This window comes from Epinephelus lanceolatus, chromosome 20, assembly GCF_041903045.1.
Source record: "Epinephelus lanceolatus isolate andai-2023 chromosome 20, ASM4190304v1, whole genome shotgun sequence".
NCBI lineage: Eukaryota > Metazoa > Chordata > Actinopteri > Perciformes > Serranidae > Epinephelus > Epinephelus lanceolatus.
Window position 1 is genome coordinate 6,836,634 of NC_135753.1, and position 21,368 is coordinate 6,858,001.

At 39.6% G+C, this 21,368-nt stretch overlaps 1 protein-coding gene across 2 annotated transcripts; it reads right to left on the reverse strand.

Annotated features, from left to right (window-relative positions):
- Positions 1–618: 618 nt before the first annotated feature.
- ssr1 (signal sequence receptor, alpha) lies at positions 619–16,632 on the reverse strand. Of its 2 annotated transcripts, XM_033638867.2 has the most exons (10): positions 16,462–16,632; positions 14,091–14,224; positions 10,753–10,849; positions 10,557–10,660; positions 10,288–10,446; positions 9,385–9,461; positions 9,171–9,249; positions 8,612–8,705; positions 4,902–4,916; positions 619–3,659 (listed from the first exon to the last, which is right to left on the reverse strand). In XM_033638867.2, the coding sequence occupies exons 1-10, from the start codon at positions 16,529–16,531 to the stop codon at positions 3,592–3,594; spliced, it is 897 nt and encodes a 298-aa protein (XP_033494758.1). In that variant the 5' UTR covers positions 16,532–16,632; the 3' UTR covers positions 619–3,591. The 2 variants fall into 2 exon arrangements, with proteins under 2 accessions (XP_033494758.1, XP_033494760.1); XM_033638869.2 differs by lacking the exon at positions 4,902–4,916 and having other exon boundaries at positions 16,462–16,630.
- Between the last annotated feature and the right edge of the window lie 4,736 nt (positions 16,633–21,368).

Below are 21,368 nucleotides of genomic sequence, written 5' to 3' on the forward strand. Positions count from 1 at the left end.
AACAATAAAAACTGAGGGAATTCTAACCAGAAAAAGTTTCAGCTGGCTGAAATCTGCAATCCTCACTGCTAGACACCACTAAATCTCCCTGAATCTTACACATTGGACCATTAAACCAGGAAGTTTCTTAGTTTCTTCTAGTTTCCTGATCTGTGTTACAAGAGAGAACTGGCCAAACTAGCAGCATAAAAAAAGTTTGCCTGATAACTTTTTTTTTTCTTAAAGAAACCTATGAAAATGATTTAACGATCCATCAGTTAGTCAGTCAGTTATGACCTCAATTAGACCTTATAGACCTTGTCTATAAAATTAAATGTAGAAAATGTAGTTTTCCTGAGTACAAATGATGTCTTCAAATTCTTGGTTTTGCCTAACTGCCAAAAATATTAAATATATTTTTAACATGACAAAGAAAAGCATTAGCAGAAGTTTGAATGTTTAAAACATGAAAAGTGACAATTTAAAATAATTAAGCTATTTTCTTTCAATCAACTAATTGTTTTTCGCTATTTTGGCAGATTAAGTTGATCTTTTTCAACATCGACTCCCAGAGAAATTTTCATTTTAAATTATCATTAGAGAGGGAAAAATCAAAAGCAATAAAGGAGGTACAGGGCCTACAGCAAATCATCAAAGTTTATTTCCTGCACATTTAAAAGCAAATGAAAGTAAAAGCTCGAATCTATGAATGACAGTCCCGTTATTTTAGAAAACAAACAAACAAACAAAAAAACTAAACATCAGCTCAGTTCTCTGTGGGTGAACAAGTGGTATCAACAAACCTCAGCTGTGTACTCACGCTTGGATCATGTGTTTTCTGTTTATACTGCCTGCTTGGATTATCTGCAGTACATTTAAGAGTCCAACATGCAGCTACAGTTCAGATCCAAACTCTGAGGTCAGTTACTCACAAAGCCACAAAGCTTTAAATGACCAAACGCTGCAGCAAAGGAACTTTAAACCAAGTCCAAGACCTGTACAGTAAGTGTCGTATGTAAGCCCATTTCTGCCGATGTAATGAAAAAAATCCTTTTAGTTTGAATGAGAAACTTTCTCAAAATAATGACTCATATCTTGAAAGAATGACAAAGTATCTCAAAATAAGAAACTTTCTTAATTTCTAATTCTGACTTGGGCCTATTTTGACATATGAAGTCAATATTCTGAGTTTGTCATTAATTTGAAATACTAAGTTATTATTTTGACTGTCTCATTTCTGATATTATTTTTTTTTTAGATACGAAGTCAATATTTTGAGAGTTTCTTTCAAAGTGCTATGTAATTATTTTGAAAAAGTTTCTCATTAATTTTAAGTTACTATGTCATTGCTTTGAGATACCAAGTAATTACTTTGAAATAAGGAAGTCATTATTTCACTAAAGTTTGTCATAATGACTTTCAAGCTAAAATGGGCTTCCATAGAGTCATCCCCTAGTGGTAAAGAAAACCCCCCACAACAAACAAAAAACACAGTGCACAAACCCCCCATTTCACCCCAATCTGTCATTCAAATAAATTAGCTCAGTAATTTTTGCTCTCACGTCATCATCATCATCATCCATCAGCCAGTATTTACACCAGTGCTTTAGCCAGTTCAGTATTTTTTTTTTTTTTTACAATTCAAAAGAAAAACAAAAAGACCCACTATCTGTTAAGTTACTGTTCTGATTTTGAACAAGCTGCTTGTGGAGAAAAGCCAGAAGTAAACACATTTACAGACAGAAAAGTAGAAAACAGGCACACGTTGAGGATTTAAAGATTTCAATTCTTGTTGCTGTTTAACAAGAGAAACTAAAACATCTTGTTCATTCATGATAACCTGGCCTGTTAGGTGACATTCAATGATGTTTTTTCACATGATGAGACCTCTCTACCCCCTCATCCTGTCGGGGTTTAAACTTAGGGTGTTGGGGTTAAAGAGCAGGTATAGCTCAACTCTGCTGACTTGTCCTCTTCACTTATTTCCTGTCCACAGATCTGATGAGGAACCAAATGATCAACTTGCTTATGTTATGTTAGCTCCTAGTTCAAATCATCTATTAATCTGCCCATTTTTTCTTTTTAATTGTTGTCAGAAAAAAGAAAAAGCCCATCAGTTACCCAGAGCCTAAATTAATGTCTTTAACTTGCTTGTGTTTTCCATTTAACAGTCAAAAACCCAAAGACCATCACAGGAGTCTAATAAAACCAGCAAAGATTTACATTTAAGATGTCAGAACCAGCAAATTTTTGCATCAAAGAGTTTTTCCTAATCAGTTAATCATTTCTTCTGTGCCTCTCCTTCCTAAATGTGACGTTCAAATGCAAAACAATCACAAAATCTCAAACGTGGAACAAGGAAATGTCTATTTTCTGTTGACAGTAGATCAGCAACAGTTTTTACACAACTTCAACCACTTCAATGAGACCTATTGTGCGTATTAATCGCCATGTTTGTAGGCAGCTTTAGACCACAGAGCTCAAACGCTCTTTGAAACATCGCAGCGAAACAAGAACAATGTTGTCATGCCATCCAAACATAAGAAACTACACACAGTGATTGCTGCTGGGTGTATGTTCTTCCAAGCTCCTTCCATGTCTAATTCATGTCTCCCATTTAAGTGAACATTAGGAAATATGGGATGTTGCCTCATGCTGTTCTCGTTCTTGCACAAGGGGCTCAAAAGGTCTGGTGGGGTCTCTAAATTTCAACAGGCGGACGGCACAGAGTCCTTGCAGACTTTTTGAGACGGAGCATTGGTGGTGTGGTGAAAGAGCGACACCAGGATCAGACTTTCCTTTAGGATCTGTGCAGTAACATGAGCAAAGCAAAGCAGGAAAGGGGCAACAGAGCTGCTAGAAGAGAGCTCTACAAAATCTAAAATATGCAGACAGAATCTACAAAATAGATTAAAAAAAATCCAAAACATTAACTGCATTTGTCACCAGAGTAGGGCTGCAACTAACAACTATTTCCATCATCCTGTCATCTGTAAAATACTCGTTGGGTCACATTTGAACTAAAATGTAGAAAATAAGTGACAAAGAAGGAAATTTTAGTGACTGGAACCAGAACTTTGGGGTACTTTTCTTGACTTTAACAATTTGTCAACTAATAACTTTAGCTAGTCAACTAATTGATGAATCCACATTTAGTTCCAGCCCTACACTAGAGTGGTAGGTAATGAACAAAACAATCAAAACGGTCTCACAATGATCACATCAGCAGTTATCTCACTAAGGCTTCAACAAATGTAAATCTGAAAGAACAGCAACAACCTCTAGAGAAAAATGTCCTCACGTGCCTTTAAACCCAACACACCTGTGTGATCCTTCTCACTTTTCTTCCTCATGTGACGGCTGCAGAGAACTCGTTACTTGTTAAACAAAACGGACTGTGTGTGTGTGTGTGTGTGTGTGTGTGTGTGTGTGTGTGTGTGTGTTCAACAGTTTTTAAGCTGAAAGTAGAGAGCCAGCCATCGCTGTGCTTGGCACTGGTTAAAGTTTCTCAGTAGAGAGGGCAGAGTACGCTCAGCGTGGCGCTCACAGCCCTCCTCCTCCTCCTACGTAGACGGGTGGGTGAAGATTTGTCGCCGTGGTGTAAGGCACCCGTCACTCGTCCGAGCCAGCCGAGCGTTTCTGGCTTCTTTTGCGAGGAGATCTTTTGGGAGACGCTTTGTCTGGGGAAGACGGAGAAATAAACACAAAAAGTCATATTCAGGCACATTCAGTCTTTTGTTGGAATTAGGTTAAAGGGGACCTATCCTGCTCATTTTCGGGTTCACATTTGTATTTTGGGTTTCTACTAAAACATGTTCACAAGCATTAAAAACACGTCATTTTCCTCATACTGTCCTGTGCTGGAACACCTGAATTCAGCCTCTGCCTAAAACACTTTTAGTGTCTTCCTCTCTAAGCCCCCCTCTCAAAAAAGCCCAGTCTGCTCTGATTGGTCAGTGTTTCCAGGTCTGACACATCTCGGCATCTCTTCACTGTCATTGCAGCTGGGCAACAAGTATAACGAAGAATAGTGGCATTTCTACAGTGAAAAAGGTGACCCCAAATTGGGGAGCAAATTTAGAAGACATGGGCAACCAAGATCACGACATTAGTATGTTGCTACATGTAGCAGTGTACTTGCAGCTAGGGAATGACTGTAACGGAGTATAGCTGCACTTTCCATGGTAAACATAACCAGACGTGTTCCAGCAGGAATATGATCTGCAATCTGGGAGAAATTTACAACATCATCATGTAGCAGTGTACTTGCAGCTGGGGAATGACTATAACAGGGAACAGCGACAGTAAAAAAAAAAAACAAAAAAAAAAAAACATCAATAACAGCTTCTAGACACAACTGGACATGGTCCAGCAGGAAAATCAATCAACAACCAAGATCACGTTGCCTTGACGTTAGCATGTCACAAGCTTACGTCAGCTTGTCTCAAAGACGAAAAATGAAAACCAAGTAGTGCTGTCAAAAATACTGATTTATCAATACATATCAATTCTGAGTATTTAACCAGTTTCAATACTCATTTTCCTCATTAGTAATACACCTGTACCAGCTGCACATTCTTGCCTATTCTTGATGCTTACAACAGTCATTCTGCTGTATTCTGCTAACCACTAAAAGAAATGTTGACACTGACATGTTATAGCCTTGTTTTATTTTTATTTTAATAAGAATTTTAAATATTGTGCCCTCAATGAAAATTTTTCCTCATGATATTGAAAATGGTATTGAATATCAATATTTTTGAAGGTACTGTATCAAAGTTAGAAATTCAACATCAGTATTAAATTTAAAGAGTGTTCTGTCTCTCTCTCTCGCACACACACACACACACACACACACACACACACACACACACACACACACACACACACACACACACACACACACACAAAGCAGACCTCACCTCTGCGACTCTGCACTGAAGACGCAGGGAAACATGACAGCAAGGAAGGCATAGAGAGAAAAAGAAAAGAGTGAGTGATCCCCATGCACAGTGGAGGTTAAAGTTCATACAGGAACAGGTGAAGCAGGAAGAGAACAGAGACACCTGCACATACACATCAGCTCATTCTGTGAGGACACAAACATCAACAGACACAAAGTTTAAGAGTTTGGACCGAGCATCAATCAATCGCTTCAAGGAGTGACAAGTTTTTAATCCTCATGTGGTTTTCTTGTCATCTGGTGAAATGTTTTGTCACCTTTTTGGTAAAAGCTTTCCACTATTTTGTTCGGTTGAGCTCCAGACTGCAAACGCTTTGACAGTTACTACAACTTTTTCGGGCATGTTTATATCTACTTTATGTTGTACGGTAAAACATCCTTACCTCAATTTTAAGCAGGGCTGAAACGATTCCTTGAGTAACTCGAATAATTCGATTACTAAAAAGCTTGGAGGCAAATTATTTCCCTCGAGATTTCATTAAATCCAGTACAACTATACAGCGCACTGTGTTTCACATGGATGTTTATTTCTGTTACACAACCCGCTTACGTTACCTCTGTGTAGAGCTATAAATGAATCAATAATCAACGTTTTATACTAAAGACTGAAATACCACCACAATGATGGTTTGCAGATAGGCCTACATGTAATGAATTAGTGGCACAGGTGCTATCAATAGCTACTGGCATACGTAAAGGTCGCATGTAATGACAGCTGTTCTGTCAGAGAATCACGTTGGTGCGAGACAGTCTGTAAAACTGCACTTCCTCGCTGCCCTATTTTTAGTCGACAGGTCTAATGAGTGGTGGAGTGGGCACAGATATTGATTTGCAAACTGATTGAAGGGTGTTTTTCCATCAATTTATGTCTCAATGTGGGAGTGTCAACAAAGCTGGTGCATGTGCGCCCAGTCCCACAATGACTGAGATATAAATGCACGTGACGCTTCATAAATCCATAAGCTCTATAAGTTTAACATCCGAGCGTAATTGGACCTTCAGATAACTTTATCAGTCAGTCAGCTTGTCAGTGCGCGCGCTAACAGTGGTCCTGAGCAGAGTCTTGAAAACCATGGCAACAATGACACTGAGTGACAAACCTGCCATCATGTGACATTCTCCCTCCACAAATTCTGATTTACTATTTCTCCACGATGTCTTGTGAAACTCTTTTTGTTTAATATTTCTCATGTCATTCCCAGCAGGTGAAAACATAGTTTATGCAGCAGAATATTGTGTGCACAGAAATATGGGACAAGCTGCGTCCCTTACTGAATCAATAAGGGACAGGTCATTTTATTTTTCAATATGGGACAATCCTGTTTTATAGGGGACAGGTGGTAATTCTATCGTCTACATGCCTCCATGTGGCGCTGGCGTCAGTCACATTACCTATCCTCAGTTTTACTATCCATACTTTTAGCCACACCTCTGCAGAAAAAGAGTCTGCTGCACTTCAGAGCTTTTCCTGGGAAAAAGAGCTTCTAACTTTTGTGGATGCTACCGCACATCTGGTCAATTAATCAACTTCACTACTGAAAAGCTATTTGACACAGAAAGTAGTGACATTGCCACCACACTACTGGGAACGTTATTAAATTCATAATGTCGCTACTTGTAGTATAAAGCAATGCATTAGAATATGCACATTCATTTTTCATTTTTGTTTGTTATCTGCTTTAATTTTCTGAGAGTTTTGCTTGTTATAATGATTATTTTGGGCTGCTGACACTCAAATTTGGTTGCACTATTTAAGAGTTGGGCCCAATACTATCTTTTTCCTCAATACTTATAAACATAGGGTTGCAACCAGTGATTATTCTTTATTTCTTTTTATTTATTTAGTTTTTATTCCGATTGATTATTTTCACATTATTCATTTGATGAAATGTTCTGTAAATAATATGTCAGAAAATAGTGGAACATGCCCTGTGTAATTTTGCAGAGCCCAGGGTGACATCTCCAAATGTTTTATATTATCTGACCAACAGTCCAAAAATCCAAAGCTGTTTGGTTTCTTGTCTGACAGCTGCATCAAATTCTCACATTTAAGAAAAATGAAATGTTTGTCAGTTTTGCTTAAAAAATTAGTGAAACCATTATTCAATTATAAAAATAGTTTATTTTCTGTTGATTGACTGAGGAATTGTTGCGGCTTTAATCTAAAGGGCTTTTTGCATTTATGAAACATTCCAAGCACCTTAACGCATCAGGTTTAAATTAAGTACTTTCTTAATTAAAATATCGTTTAAAGTTAGAAAAAGTTTCTGATTGATCAGGACATATTCATGGAGCCCCCAAGGTCACAATAGGTGATTGTTCTGTGCACACAAGATGAAATTAATTTTATCATTCAGGACTTTATAACTGATCAAAAAGGGTAAGAATCTGAACAGACATTCACCTTGAGCTTTCCATACTGTACATTTGATACTTGATAATAACAGTGTTTCCCCTATATGCAATTATGAAAATTAGGAAAAGATCTTTGTTTTTTTTCGTCTCATTTTCTATAAAGCGCCAGATCACAACAGAAGTCATTTAAGGCTACCTTTCCTATAGAACAGGTCTATACCTTGTCCTTTTATTGAACAAACTAAATAGCCTTATGTTATTTATCTTATTTACACAATGGCATGTCATTTCTGTCTCTGCATGGTCGCGCATTTACAATTCTCCTCTGCTCTCTGCATCGCGCACGGCGGAGTTCTGCCCCCATGCGCACACAGACACATGCGCACACAGGCATTTTCCTGACCGAACCCGACCCGAGCCCGACACAGTTTGATATCTGACATAGTTATTGTTATGGACAGTGTGTAAATGACTATCAAAAGACTGCTGTTACGCAGTCAAACACGCTGCTCACACAGCAGCACAGCACAGCACGCACACACAGTTGGAGCGGAGCCTGTGTTGCGTTCAGGCATTGTCAAATAAATAACAACCTCCAGCACTTAAACAGGCCATATTATATACCCAAACACTACACACCTTTTTGATTGTTTTAATATATGTTATGTGATTTTACTGTATATGGATTGGTTGTTAATATATTTTTGTTCAATAAATGCCAATTGTTTTAAAGATTATACTTTTATTATGTTCAATAAAATTGTATTTTCCTAAATCTTGAGACACCTCATATGTAAGCTAGACAGGCATTTCACCTGCTCATTACTGTGCACAAATATACTGTATGTACTTAGTCCCAAAGAGCCCTTCTGGTGCCAGCAGATACATAGAAACATCCCAGCAGGCTGTGCTTTGCAAGCATACAAAAAAGTTTTGTGCGTGTGAAATGTTTTTTTTCGTGCGCGTGCTTCACCTCCGCTGCTCCAATTCCATCCTAGGGTAAACACTGAATAATAACAGAATTCTCTAGTTATTGAAGAAGATTTGAGGTTCAATATCCTGACCTACCAGCTAAAAACATTTCAAAAACTATGCAATACAATCAGACATTTTAAAGACGTTTTTTGTTTTGTTTCTGTTTTTGTTTTTTTAAGTCTCTGAACGTTGGCTTTCAGAAAACACAGCACAGAAGCGTAGCATATAAACTGGTTGAGGTTTGTAGAGAATAAAACGGTGCAGAGGACAGAAGCTGGTGTGCGAGCTGACAAGTGTGTGTGTGTGTGTGTGTGTGTATGAGTGCTGGATGTGACTTACTGATCTGGTTGAGCGTTTCCTGAGGGATCCAGCTCAAGTCGACGTCATTGTGGCTCGAAGTTCCCATTTCCACTTTGGGAGCTGGACGCCTCCTCTGTACACAGAAACACACACACATAGACACAGAGTAAGAAACCTTGAAGTCATGTAAATTTATTCAGTGCCACTGCCATTTATTGTTAATGTAAATTCAGCACTTCCTCCATGTTTACTGCTGTGGTGGTAAACTCTGACTAGTTAATCTGCCATGTCAATCCAAGAACCTTATTTTTATAGGCTGCTACATGACTGTTTTAATTACTGATGCATCTATCGATGATTTCTGATGAACTGATCAATCATTTTAGTCTACAAAAGGTCAAAAATAGAGTACAAAACAGTTTTCAAGATTGTAAGGGAAATTCTTCAAATGTTTTGTTTATAATGATAGAAATTTAGCAAAATCCTACATTTAAAAAGGTGGAGCCAGGTGTTTTACTGGATGTTTTTTTTTAAATAAATTAAACGACAGATTTAAAAACAACTGGCTCACTGTTGTAAACACTGTTGTAATCTTTACCTTTCTGGACTCCAGCAGCTGGTGAAGGCCTACGATGACCAGCAGCCCGAGGCCTGACAGGAAGACATACATGAAGATTCTGGGAGAGACGGAGAGAAAGAGGAGTGTATGAATATATGAGAGGGAGAGAAGATCAGATGCAGGATTAAAAGATGGGATGTAAGGGAAATAAATTAATCACACAAACACCAGTAAAAGTGATGGAAACACTCACGTCTCTCCATCTAGGCCATCCTCTCTCTCTGTGATGGTGACCGTCTGGTTGAACACTGCATCCTGGAAAATGTTTCCCTACGGAGAGGAGGAGAAAGAAGGTAAAAAAGAGGAAAAAGGAAAGCAGAAAAAGATGTTAAGAGAAGGCAACAGCAAAAGTCAAAGGAAGATGAGAGAGAAGAGAAAGAGAACAAGCAGATATTGGAGATATTGGAGCAGGTCACAGGTCAGAGAGTGTTGAAGAAAGTGGCGAGATAAGAAAATAAAAAGAGACATACAGGTTACTCTTACTGCCCGCCTTATCACGGTCTTTGTTTACATGTCAGGTTAGCTAGAAAAACAATCTGCATTTTCATCCAAATTTAAAACTTTTCAGGGTCACCAGTAACGATCAAATACATGTTACAAAGTCACCAGTTTCTGTGCTGTTTAACTGCACTCATTCGCAGACAATTGGCAATGTAATTCTATGTTAGTAGAAAACTTTAAGAAGCCAGCATTCTGATGAGTCCTCCAACTCTCATCTCTTATTGTGTGCAACAATACAGGCGAACACACAAAATTAGGACTAGGTGTCATTATTTTTAAATATTTCTGAGACCTAACTTTGAGGACTACAAACATTAAAAAAGAGTGAATTTAAATCTTAAAAAAAAAACTAATTAAATTAATAGGGAAAATTAATAGATAAGTAAACAATTGGGGAAAATTATACAAAAGTAATAAATAATAAATCAAACTACATAGAAATATCAAATAATTAATGCATACATTTGTGTTTTTAATGTTTTTTGTACATTTAACGTGACTATCTAAATGTATACATGGGGTCATTTATTTGGCAGCTTCCATCCATACAAGACATGTCACTGACAACACCTGCATTTATCCAATAAAAACTTACATTGCTGTCCTTGTAATTGAGGTTGATGACGAGTCCGAACGGCCGCCCTCCCATTGGCTCTGCGGGGATGAACGAGTACTCAAAGGTAGCCTGTCTGCTGGGGGGAACCACGATGCCGAGCTGGAGAGCTGTGAAGTTCTGGATGTAGAATTGATAATCCTGACAAGAACAGAACAGAAAGTTAGAAAGACATGCAAAGAAAAGATCATTCATCTGAGAAGTGAGAATGGTTGTTATTGTGAGGCAGAAAGGGAAGTGTTTTTTTGTACCTGTGGGTAACGGAAAGAAGCGTCCAGGGACTCTACAATGAAGTTCTCTGATCCCTTGTTGCTGAAGCCGAGCAGGAATTTGACAATGTTGTTGGCAGGGAAGTCTGGAGTGAAACGAGAAGAAGAGTTCATTGTCTTTTCTTTATGGCCATCTCCAGTTGATCAACAGAGGGCACAACACTTTAGAGAAACTTACCTTCTCCTTTAACAAACAAGATGGTGGTGTCAGCATTTGGGGAAGCTTTCACCTCTCCAACCAACGCTTCTTCCTCTTCATCTTCTTTTTCTTCCGTCTAGACACACACGGTTTATTTCAATATTAATATAAAGAGGTATATCATGACACATTCATACCATTTTCAGACCATTTTTCTTCCCTTATTGAAAGGAAGCAGTTGTTTTTAACTCCTCTCAATAAAGTTAACATACTTATATCACAATACGAGAGAAGACGGTCGCGGAGGTCAACAGCCTCCTGATTCTCTATGATATACAGTACAGGCCAAAAGTTTGGACACACCTTCTCATTCAATGCGTTTTCTTTATTTTCATGACTATTTACATTGTAGATTCTCACTGAAGGCATCAAAACTATGAATGAACACATGTGGAGTTATGTACTTAACAAAAAAAGGTGAAATAACTGAAAACATGTTTTATATTCTAGTTTCTTCAAAATAGCCACCCTTTGCTCTGATTACTGCTTTGCACACTCTTGGCATTCTCTCCATGAGCTTCAAGAGGTAGTCACCTGAAATGGTTTCCACTTCACAGGTGTGCCTTATCAGGGTTAATTAGTGGAATTTCTTGCTTTATCAATGGGGTTGGGACCATCAGTTGTGTTGTGCAGAAGTCAGGTTAATACACAGCCGACAGCCCTATTGGACAACTGTTAAAATTCATATTATGGCAAGAACCAATCAGCTAACTAAAGAAAAACCAGTGGCCATCATTACTTTAAGAAATGAAGGTCAGTCAGTCCGGAAAATTGCAAAAACTTTAAATGTGTCCCCAAGTGGAGTCGCAAAAACCATCAAGCGCTACAACGAAACTGGCACACATGAGGACCGACCCAGGAAAGGAAGACCAAGAGTCACCTCTGCTTCTGAGGATAAGTTCATCCGAGTCACCAGCCTCAGAAATCACAAGTTAACAGCAGCTCAGATCAGAGACCAGATGAATGCCACACAGAGTTCTAGCAGCAGACCCATCTCTAGAACAACTGTTAAGAGGAGACTGCGCCAATCAGGCCTTCATGGTCAAATAGCTGCTAGGAAACCACTGCTAAGGAGAGGCAACAAGCAGGAGAGATTTGTTTGGGCCAAGAAACACAAGGAATGGACATTAGACCAGTGGAAATCTGTGCTTTGGTCTGATGAGTCCAAATTTGAGATCTTTGGTTCCAACCGCCGTGTCTTTGTGAGACGCAGAAAAGGTGAACGGATGGATTCCACATGCCTGGTTCCCACTGTGAAGCATGGAGGAGGAGGTGTGATGGTGTGGGGGTGTTTTGCTGGTGACACTGTTGGGGATTTATTCAAAATTGAAGGCACACTGAACCAGCATGGCTACCACAGCATCCTGCAGCGACATGCCATCCCATCCGCTTTGCGTTTAGTTGGACGATCATTTATTTTTCAACAGGACAATGACCCCAAACACACCTCCAGGCTGTGTAAGGGCTATTTGACCAAGAAGGAGAGTGATGGAGTGCTGCGGCAGATGACCTGGCCTCCACAGTCACCGGACCTGAACCCAGTCGAGATGGTTTGGGGTGAGCTGGACCGCAGAGTGAAGGCAAAGGGGCCAACAAGTGCTAAACACCTCTGGGAACTCCTTCAAGACTGTTGGAAAACCATTTCAGGTGACTACCTCTTGAAGCTCATGGAGAGAATGCCAAGAGTGTGCAAAGCAGTAATCAGAGCAAAGGGTGGCTATTTTGAAGAAACTAGAATATAAAACATGTTTTCAGTTATTTCACCTTTTTTTGTTAAGTACATAACTCCACATGTGTTCATTCATAGTTTTGATGCCTTCAGTGAGAATCTGCAATGTAAATAGTCATGAAAATAAAGAAAACGCATTGAATGAGAAGGTGTGTCCAAACTTTTGGCCTGTACTGTACATCTAATGAGTTCCAGGACCTCAATCAGAGAAGAACACGGCCATTTTCCACATCATTTTCAGGAAATGTTGATTTTTAGGCAAAGCGTCCTGATGAACATATATTTGCTATTTTAATATCCACTTGTAAAAAGTGCTTCCTGAACCCCCCATTGCCCAGGAGTGGATAGATATACTGCAGGGCTCGACAGTACAAGCGTTTCACTCGCATTTGTGACTAAAAATAGGTGTGTGCGAACTGTAAAAAATATTTAGGGGCACATGTGCGCATAAAAAAAAAAAATCAGCCGAAGCAGCCTATATTTTTGTCAATAAAAAAATATGATAATCTAACCGCAAATGTTGGAGCAACTTCAGCAGCCGCGGCGCAAGAGCGCACTGCTCTGCCGCCGAGCTGAGCGGCGTGCGAGAGGGCCGCGGCGTCTGCGCTCCGCCAGCCTGCACTCGAATTTAAATTTTTTTTAATTTCACGCAGTTAGGGACCGTTCGCCACAGTACCGCTGCTGGGCAGGGTGGAAATAAGTCCTGCAGAGTTTCAGAGGACCTGGAGAATGTTTTAGGATAGTAATAACATTATATAAGATAATCATATTGCAAAGATAATATATATAAGACAATAACTTTAAAGACAAAATTAAATTGCAATACTTTTTCAAAACTTGATAATTTTACCTTTCTGTACATTTTGTATACAAATTCATTAAATAATTTTGCTTGTAAATGTCTATTTGCATCACGTTTATTACGGAAAACACATTATTTGATCAATTTACATTGTGCCCCTAAAGTTCTTTGTGCGCTCCTTACTTTTTCAACTTAGGAGCACATGTGCTCCTTGGGGAAAAAGTTAGCGTCAAGCCCCGTACTTAATGCTTTATTTCATAGAAAATATTTATTTTTCTCTGCATCTTCAGAAAAATGTCTTCATTAAATTCTGGACCAAGTGGCTCAAACATGTAAAAGCCTTTGGCCAGATTTTGTGGATGTATCAAATGAGTGAGTCTGTTATGTTGTTCTATTCAAGCAAACCTCATTGATCTGTATTATATTTTCTCTCAAGACTCCTCCTGACATATTTTTCATTGCTCTTTTGTGGATGCTTTATCTCTCCTTACATGTTCAGTTGTTAAATACTGAAGAAAAAAACTCTGTCTCACTTTGTTTTTATGTTGCCAATGCAGCTAAAGTAAATTAAAATGTTTATTTTATGTGTGAAAGGCAGAGTTTGGTCTCATATGCATATGGAATATGATGCAGATTTGGTGTGTATTTCTGAGTGACTGACATAGAGGGACAAAACAAGATTTTGCATAGGGCCCCCAAAAATCTAGACACAGCCCTTTTAGCTGGTTTATCTACTGGACAAGATGCAGCTGTCATTTGCTGATATGTAATTACTTAGTCACTCACCAGTTCTGCATTCTCATCATCTTCCACTTCCGCCTCGTCATCCTCGTCCTCAGCCGTCACATCATCCACAACATCTTCATCAACAGCCTCAGCCTCCTCATCCTCAGTCAGATCCTGCGCACTCACCACCGGCCCTGATGAAAAATTGTTAAAACACAACCTTTTTTTAAAGAAGAGTTTTTATATAGACAGTACACACTGAGAGAGATTTTTTAGGTTAAGACTCCTTAGAAATAGCTTTCTGTCGAGAGCTCTTTGATGTTTTTGCCACAAGCAGCAACTAAAGAAAACTGGTAATCCAAACACACCCCCACTTTTCTCCCTCACCCACAAAAAATACAAGAACAAGGCAAAGAAACAGTCACAAAAAAGGTCTTCAGAATGTAATTTTCTTCCGTGGTTCAACACATTTCCACATGAAGAAGATGTTGGGGCGAGACATGAAAGCATCATTTGCCTCTTTCATCCTCACTTACTGTAAAGGAGGTTGACAAAGATTACAGATATTCATCTTGGGCTCTAAGTCAGACTGTGCAGACACAAATAGCTGCAAATGATGTTGCCTGCTGACACCTACAACACCTTCAACTCATCTTAATGCTGTAAATTCTGCTGACACTTAGAATGAAAGTAGACTTGCACATACCCTGCCGTAAACCCTAGTATGTTCATTATTGTGTTTCATACTTTCTCAAGTTCTATTGATAAGGTTAGACTAAATATTAGAAACAACTTTCAGTAAAAAGCAAAGCAATTCAACAGCATCCTTTAAACTCCCCATACAGTTGAATCAAACACCTCTTTGAAGTGGTTAAAAACCTATAAACAATATAAACGTCATGAAGGTTGGATTTACTATTAGAGGACTATTAGACTGCATTAGCTGTAGCTGTAAGTGTACCTTATAAAACTGGAAACTGGGCATAAATGAAATTTCTGGGAACTTGAATGGTCTGAAAAATATTTCTCAGTAAAGCATTTGTTAAAAAAAAAAAAATCTCTCAGTTTTTAAGCTCACCCTTTAAGACCTCTGGATGTCATAGATCATTGTGGGCAATGATCTATGACATCCAGAGGTTAATCCTTAATCTTAATCCTTATTGTAATACTGGACTTTAAGGGCCTTAGCATCAATGTGATGAAGTGTTTTGATCTCACGAGTATTAAATTCTCTGCATTAGCAAAAAACTGACATCCCGTCAGGTCGTTTTATCCATTAACAGATCCTCGGCTGAGTTCCGCCATAATTTATTATAACAATAAGATTAAGATAAGATAAGATAAGATAAGATAAACTTTATTGTCCCACAAGGGAAATTTGTCTTGGGCAGTATACATATTGATCTTGCATAAAATGTAAATGTGAACAATTCCATATTGTATACCATGATACAGCACTTTATCTATATTGCCCATTCCTAATGCACCAATTAAGTAAATTACAAAAACCCTGTGCATCATTTTACACACATTTGGCTGAAACAACTGGCTCAATATGTTGTTCCTTTGGAAACTTTTATGTCATTTACGATCACAAGATATCTGCAGCAGTGTTCCTCAGTATCCAAATATACAAGACAAACTATAGCTTCATATAAGCTCAGTGTAACCCAAAAATCTCCTCCTACAGCTGCATCCTGAGGCTATTGCTCTTAAGCTACTTACCGATAAATCTCAACCTTATAATGTGAGAGCTCAGCATTACCCACAGATCTACTAGCCCAGAGACCCTATCACAGTCATCATTACAGTGAATCAGAACATATTTAACGGCAGGCCTTAGTCATATTAAAAATACATGTGTGCTGAAATGACTACTGAAGTTAGTGGCCATTAACAACAACGACCAGTGATCCTACTACACCTGCACCATTAATGTTAGGTGTAATAGCTATAGTCAGTTCAATGCAACTTTTAAATGTGTGTATCGATTACAGTCGATATTAAATGTAGTTACTAGAGAGATTAGACTATACTAAAACAGAAGTTTAACGGGTCATGTGTCCAGGAAACTGACTGACAGTTAGCAGCGCTACTTAGCTTCCCAGCTAACAGCTAACAGCTAGCAGACAGTAAGGACACGTCAGTCTAAGCAGGCGGATAAACTCAAAACAGGTAGCAAACTTTAAATTATACTTGTTGACAGTTTAACACTCAAAGAAAGAAATGCCATAGGTAAATACTTTTTAATTTCCCTGAAAGAGTGATCTCATTTTTATATTCACAGTTACTTTCAGCTAGCACATGTCAAATGGAGAACGGCCTTCCCCTTTTACCCCCACAGAGGCTAGTTAGCCGAGGAGCTAACACTAGCGTGTTAAAGCTTACTAGCTAATTAAACAGTGTCTCGACCTCCGTGAGCAAAACTTACCTTTGATAAGGATGGTCGCCGGGAAAGCTAACAGCGCTAGCAGCATCAGTTTAGGTAGAAATTTCAGCATTTTTGGAGTCGAAATCAGTGCGTTCTCATTCAGTGTCAGTCAGACAGCCAGGCTGTGAGCGCTGCCGTGCTGCTTCCGTTACAACCCTACTGCGACGCGTGCGCAGAAGCCACTCACCACTAGGTGTTTTGACGAAGTTGGTTCCCCCTTCGCAGTGTATCTCCCGTAACGATGTCCTCCTCGGTTAGTGCAAAGGTTAGGTTAGGGCACCGTGGAGGAAGTATTCAGATCCTTTAATTCAGTAAAGAACCTGTACCACACTGTTAAAATCATAGACATATATACATATATGTATATACGTATGTCTATGGTTAAAATAAATACACTGTCAGAAGGAAATGCCCTGCACTGAAAATGTCCCCTCCGTAAGAGTATGTAAAAATAATCAGTAAAGCATGAAAAGTCTGAAATTGCCCCCTCTGACCGTTATGATTGTTCCTATATACTGTATGATCTCATTAGATGATTCTGACTCATGCTATTTTGGATGAAATAGCTATTCTTTTTATAAAAAAGTTGACCCCGCCACACCGGAACTGAAGGCTGGCTGTAAAAACAAAACAAAACACTTTATTTCACGACTGCTGATAAAATTGACAAAACTGTCCTTGGAATGCTTCGTTTAAATTTAACCTTAACTCTAAAATGGATAAATAGTAATGTAAGCAAGAAAAAATAACTGTTTCAAATGGAAACCAAATTTTAAAATAGAACACTGGAGTCAATTGAGAAATCTTTAATTAGAGAATAAATTACCACACAAATAATATCAGATATTAAAATGATTTCTGGTGCTTTTTAGGGTGATTCTACAGCTGTATATGAATAATAAATATAATATGGAATTTATTATCTATTTTTGTTCTGGGGCCAGTTGCACAAAACATCTTAAAAAAAAATTCACTTAAGGCTTATTTTCCCCTTAGCTAAGGGACTTAATAAAAGTGTTGCAGGGAATCCCTTAAAACATTTTCTTAGTTAAGGAAAAACAATTAGGCATTCACTACTCAGCTACTCTTACCTTTCTTGCGTTTCACACAGCACTTAGAAAAAATTTGAACATCCACAACTCCCGCCTCCCTCCAAAGTCCCACCCCCCTCCCCCTGCAACTCCACCTCCCTCCAAAGGCCTACTCCCCCTCCTCCATTACGTCCACATTTCGTCTATGATAGATGTAGGCATTGGCAAGGTAACGTTAGATACACGGAAGAGGAGAGCGAGTGTAACGTTACAACCAAGACAGTCAAACGCAACCCCGGCATTTTAAAACTCAACCGGAGTCAGTGATCACTGATGAGTTTTGAATAAGGTTACAGTGCTAACGTTAGATAGTAGCGTTAACGTTACTAAGAGGAAAAGTAAGTGGTACGTCTGTCCAGTCAGAGGCCTCCACGTGGGGAAGACAGACAGGATGCTCAACCAATCATTGCATTCAAAAGCAATGATTGGTCAGAGTTTTCTTAGAACCATATAAGAATGCTATAATTCTGAGTTTTTATTTCTGATGGAATTCAATTACATTTTAGTGTGCCATCAGCTTATTAATAGCATTTTAACCTAAACAAAGAAAAGCGTAACATTTCCAGAAAAGTAAGCGTTGCTTTGAACCAGCATTAAGGGATTTCTTAAGTGTAAATGCAAGATAAGCAGAAAACCTTGAATACTTTTAAGGAAACCCAAGGGAGAAGACTAATGGGTGTTTTGTTTTTCATTTTAATGAATACATAACTCACTTTAGGAAAATCTGAATGTGTTTTGTGTAACCAGCCTCAGGCTGTTAAATGTCTGTAATTAATTAATTGATTTATTTAATTTCTCAAATAAAATTGCACGACTTATATATTAACTATTGCATTTAAAGTTAAAGGTAGGATCTGGAGGATTTTCAAACAAAATATAGACATATACAAATGAAATCCTGCTTAATCATCACCTATGGGCTTCTACTCATGTGTCAGGGGCAGAAATCCCGGGGGGGACAGGGGGGACATGACTCCCCCTTCAGTAAAGCTGTACCCCCCTAGAATCATTTGAGACACAATTAATAATTTTTGAACAGTGCAGTAGTATTTATTAAAAGCACAATGTAAGCGGTGCTCATTATAATCGCGCAATAATGTGCTATTTAAATCTTAAAAGATTTAGTCCCCCCCCTCCCATTCCTAGTAATGGTATATCCCACACTCTTTCCAACGGGCAGGGCTGCTTGGCAGCAGTGTGTGGCTGGAACCGCTGTCCACATCGCGCATTACAGGGTAAGATGTTCACTCACACAGACACAGTTTAACTTATACAAGTTACAACACATCCCATTTACTGTTACATCAAGCCCCAGGCCCAGGCTGATAATATAAACTGTCTGCAACATTTCTCTTGCATTGTTCAAAAGCCTACTCAATTACGAGTGCTGCTAAGCTAAAAGCTAATGATTAAGCTCAGAGTTTAATGATAGAGAGGACAGGAGAGAAAGAAGAGGGAGAGGACAGGACAAGAGCAGTCAGTGGCGGAGCAATGGGTACCTGTCTGTAGGCTCTCCACCTGTCAGTGAGACAAACATGAAAGACGTGCAGTCTAACTGACAAGGAGTGGTCATTACGCGTGACTATTACGCACGGTTGTGGCGGAGCGGCTCGTATGGGTACCTGTCTGTAGGTTCTCCCCACCTGTCAGTGAGACAAACATGAAAGACGTGCAGACGAGGAGCGGTCATTATGCGCGACTATTACGCACGGTTGTGACGAAGCGTAGCTAATGGGTACCTGTCTGTAAGCTCTCCTCCTGTTAGTGAGACAAACATCAAAGACGTGCAGACGAGGAGCAGTCATTACACGCGACTATTACGCACGGTTGTGAGGTGTGCAGCGGCAGATCTCACAGCACACTGTTCATAAACCAGTTTACCAGTTTAATTGCAGGAAATGTTTAGTTTTAGTTTTAGTTCTAGTTTAGTTAGTATAGACATTCACTCTGCCTGTTGGAGAGATAGAGAGAAGATTAAAGCGTCAAATTGCTGTAAAAGATGCTGTATAAAAGACAGACTACAACTTTTTCGCCCCTGGTGGTGGTGACTCTGTTTGCAGAGCTCCCGCCCTTTAACTGTATTTTGATGTTTTTCTGAGCACGGGCAGCTTCTGGGCGGAGATTTCCCCAGCCAATGAGAGAGCGCAGGTGCCATGCCCGAGCGTGTCCGAGTGTGTCCGAGCGTGCACCAGCACGAGCCTTGCCTGAACCTCTTCTGTGAAGCCGTCTTCCGTACCTCCGGGCTCCGTACACCTGGGAGAGTTGAGCCTGATAGGAGGGGCCGAATTTGAATGTGTGTTTACAAACAGCAACTGGAAAATCCTCCAGACCCTACCTTTAAATATGCAGTATTATTATATAATATACAGTACAGGCCAAAAGTTTGGACACACCTTCTCATTCAATGCGTTTTCTTTATTTTCATGACTATTTACATTGTAGATTCTCACTGAAGGCATCAAAACTATGAATGAACACATGTGGAGTTATGTACTTAACAAAAAAAGGTGAAATAACTGAAAACATGTTTTATATTCTAGTTTCTTCAAAATAGCCACCCTTTGCTCTGATTACTGCTTTGCACACTCTTGGCATTCTCTCCATGAGCTTCAAGAGGTAGTCACCTGAAATGGTTTCCACTTCACAGGTGTGCCTTATCAGGGTTAATTAGTGGAACTTCTTGCTTTATCAATGGGGTTGGGACCATCAGTTGTGTTGTGCAGAAGTCAGGTTAATACACAGCCAACAGCCCTATTGGACAACTGTTAAAATTCATATTATGGCAAGAACCAATCAGCTAACTAAAGAAAAACGAGTGGCCATCATTACTTTAAGAAATGAAGGTCAGTCAGTCCGGAAAATTGCAAAAACTTTAAATGTGTCCCCAAGTGGAGTCGCAAAAACCATCAAGCGCCACAACGAAACTGGCACACATGAGGACCGACCCAGGAAAGGAAGCCCAAGAGTCACCTCTGCTTCTGAGGATAAGTTCATCCGAGTCACCAGCCTCAGAAATCACAAGTTAACAGCAGCTCAGATCAGAGACCAGATGAATGCCACACAGAGTTCTAGCACCAGACCCATCTCTAGAACAACTGTTAAGAGGAGACTGCGTGAATCAGGCCTTCATGGTCAAATAGCTGCTAGGAAACCACTGCTAAGGAGAGGCAACAAGCAGAAGAGATTTGTTTGGGCCAAGAAACACAAGGAATGGACATTAGACCAGTGGAAATCTGTGCTTTGGTCTGATGAGTCCAAATTTGAGATCTTTGGTTCCAACCGCCGTGTCTTTGTGAGACGCAGAAAAGGTGAACGGATGGATTCCACATGCCTGGTTCCCACTGTGAAGCATGGAGGAGGAGGTGTGATGGTGTGGGGGTGTTTTGCTGGTGACACTGTTGGGGATTTATTCAAAATTGAAGGCACACTGAACCAGCATGGCTACCACAGCATCCTGCAGCGACATGCCATCCCATCCGCTTTGCGTTTAGTTGGACGATCATTTATTTTTCAACAGGACAATGACCCCAAACACACCTCCAGGCTGTGTAAGGGCTATTTGACCAAGAAGGAGAGTGATGGAGTGCTGCGGCAGATGACCTGGCCTCCACAGTCACCGGACCTGAACCCAATCCAGATGGTTTGGGGTGAGCTGGACCGCAGAGTGAAGGCAAAGGGGCCAACAAGTGCTAAACACCTCTGGGAACTCCTTCAAGACTGTTGGAAAACCATTTCAGGTGACTACCTCTTGAAGCTCATGGAGAGAATGCCAAGAGTGTGCAAAGCAGTAATCAGAGCAAAGGGTGGCTATTTTGA

Excerpts from the sequence above, each read along its gene's own strand:
- ssr1 (XM_033638867.2), bottom strand. The coding sequence starts at position 16,531 with ATGCTGAAATTTCTACCTAAACTGATGCTGCTAGCGCTGTTAGCTTTC. Across the intron at positions 10,850-14,090 it reads ATGATGAGAATGCAGAACTG|ACGGAAGAAAAAGAAGATGA; the intron begins GTGAGTGACTAA and ends GTGTGTGTCTAG. Across the intron at positions 9,462-10,287 it reads TCAATTACAAGGACAGCAAT|GGAAACATTTTCCAGGATGC; the intron begins GTAAGTTTTTAT and ends TCCTCTCCGTAG.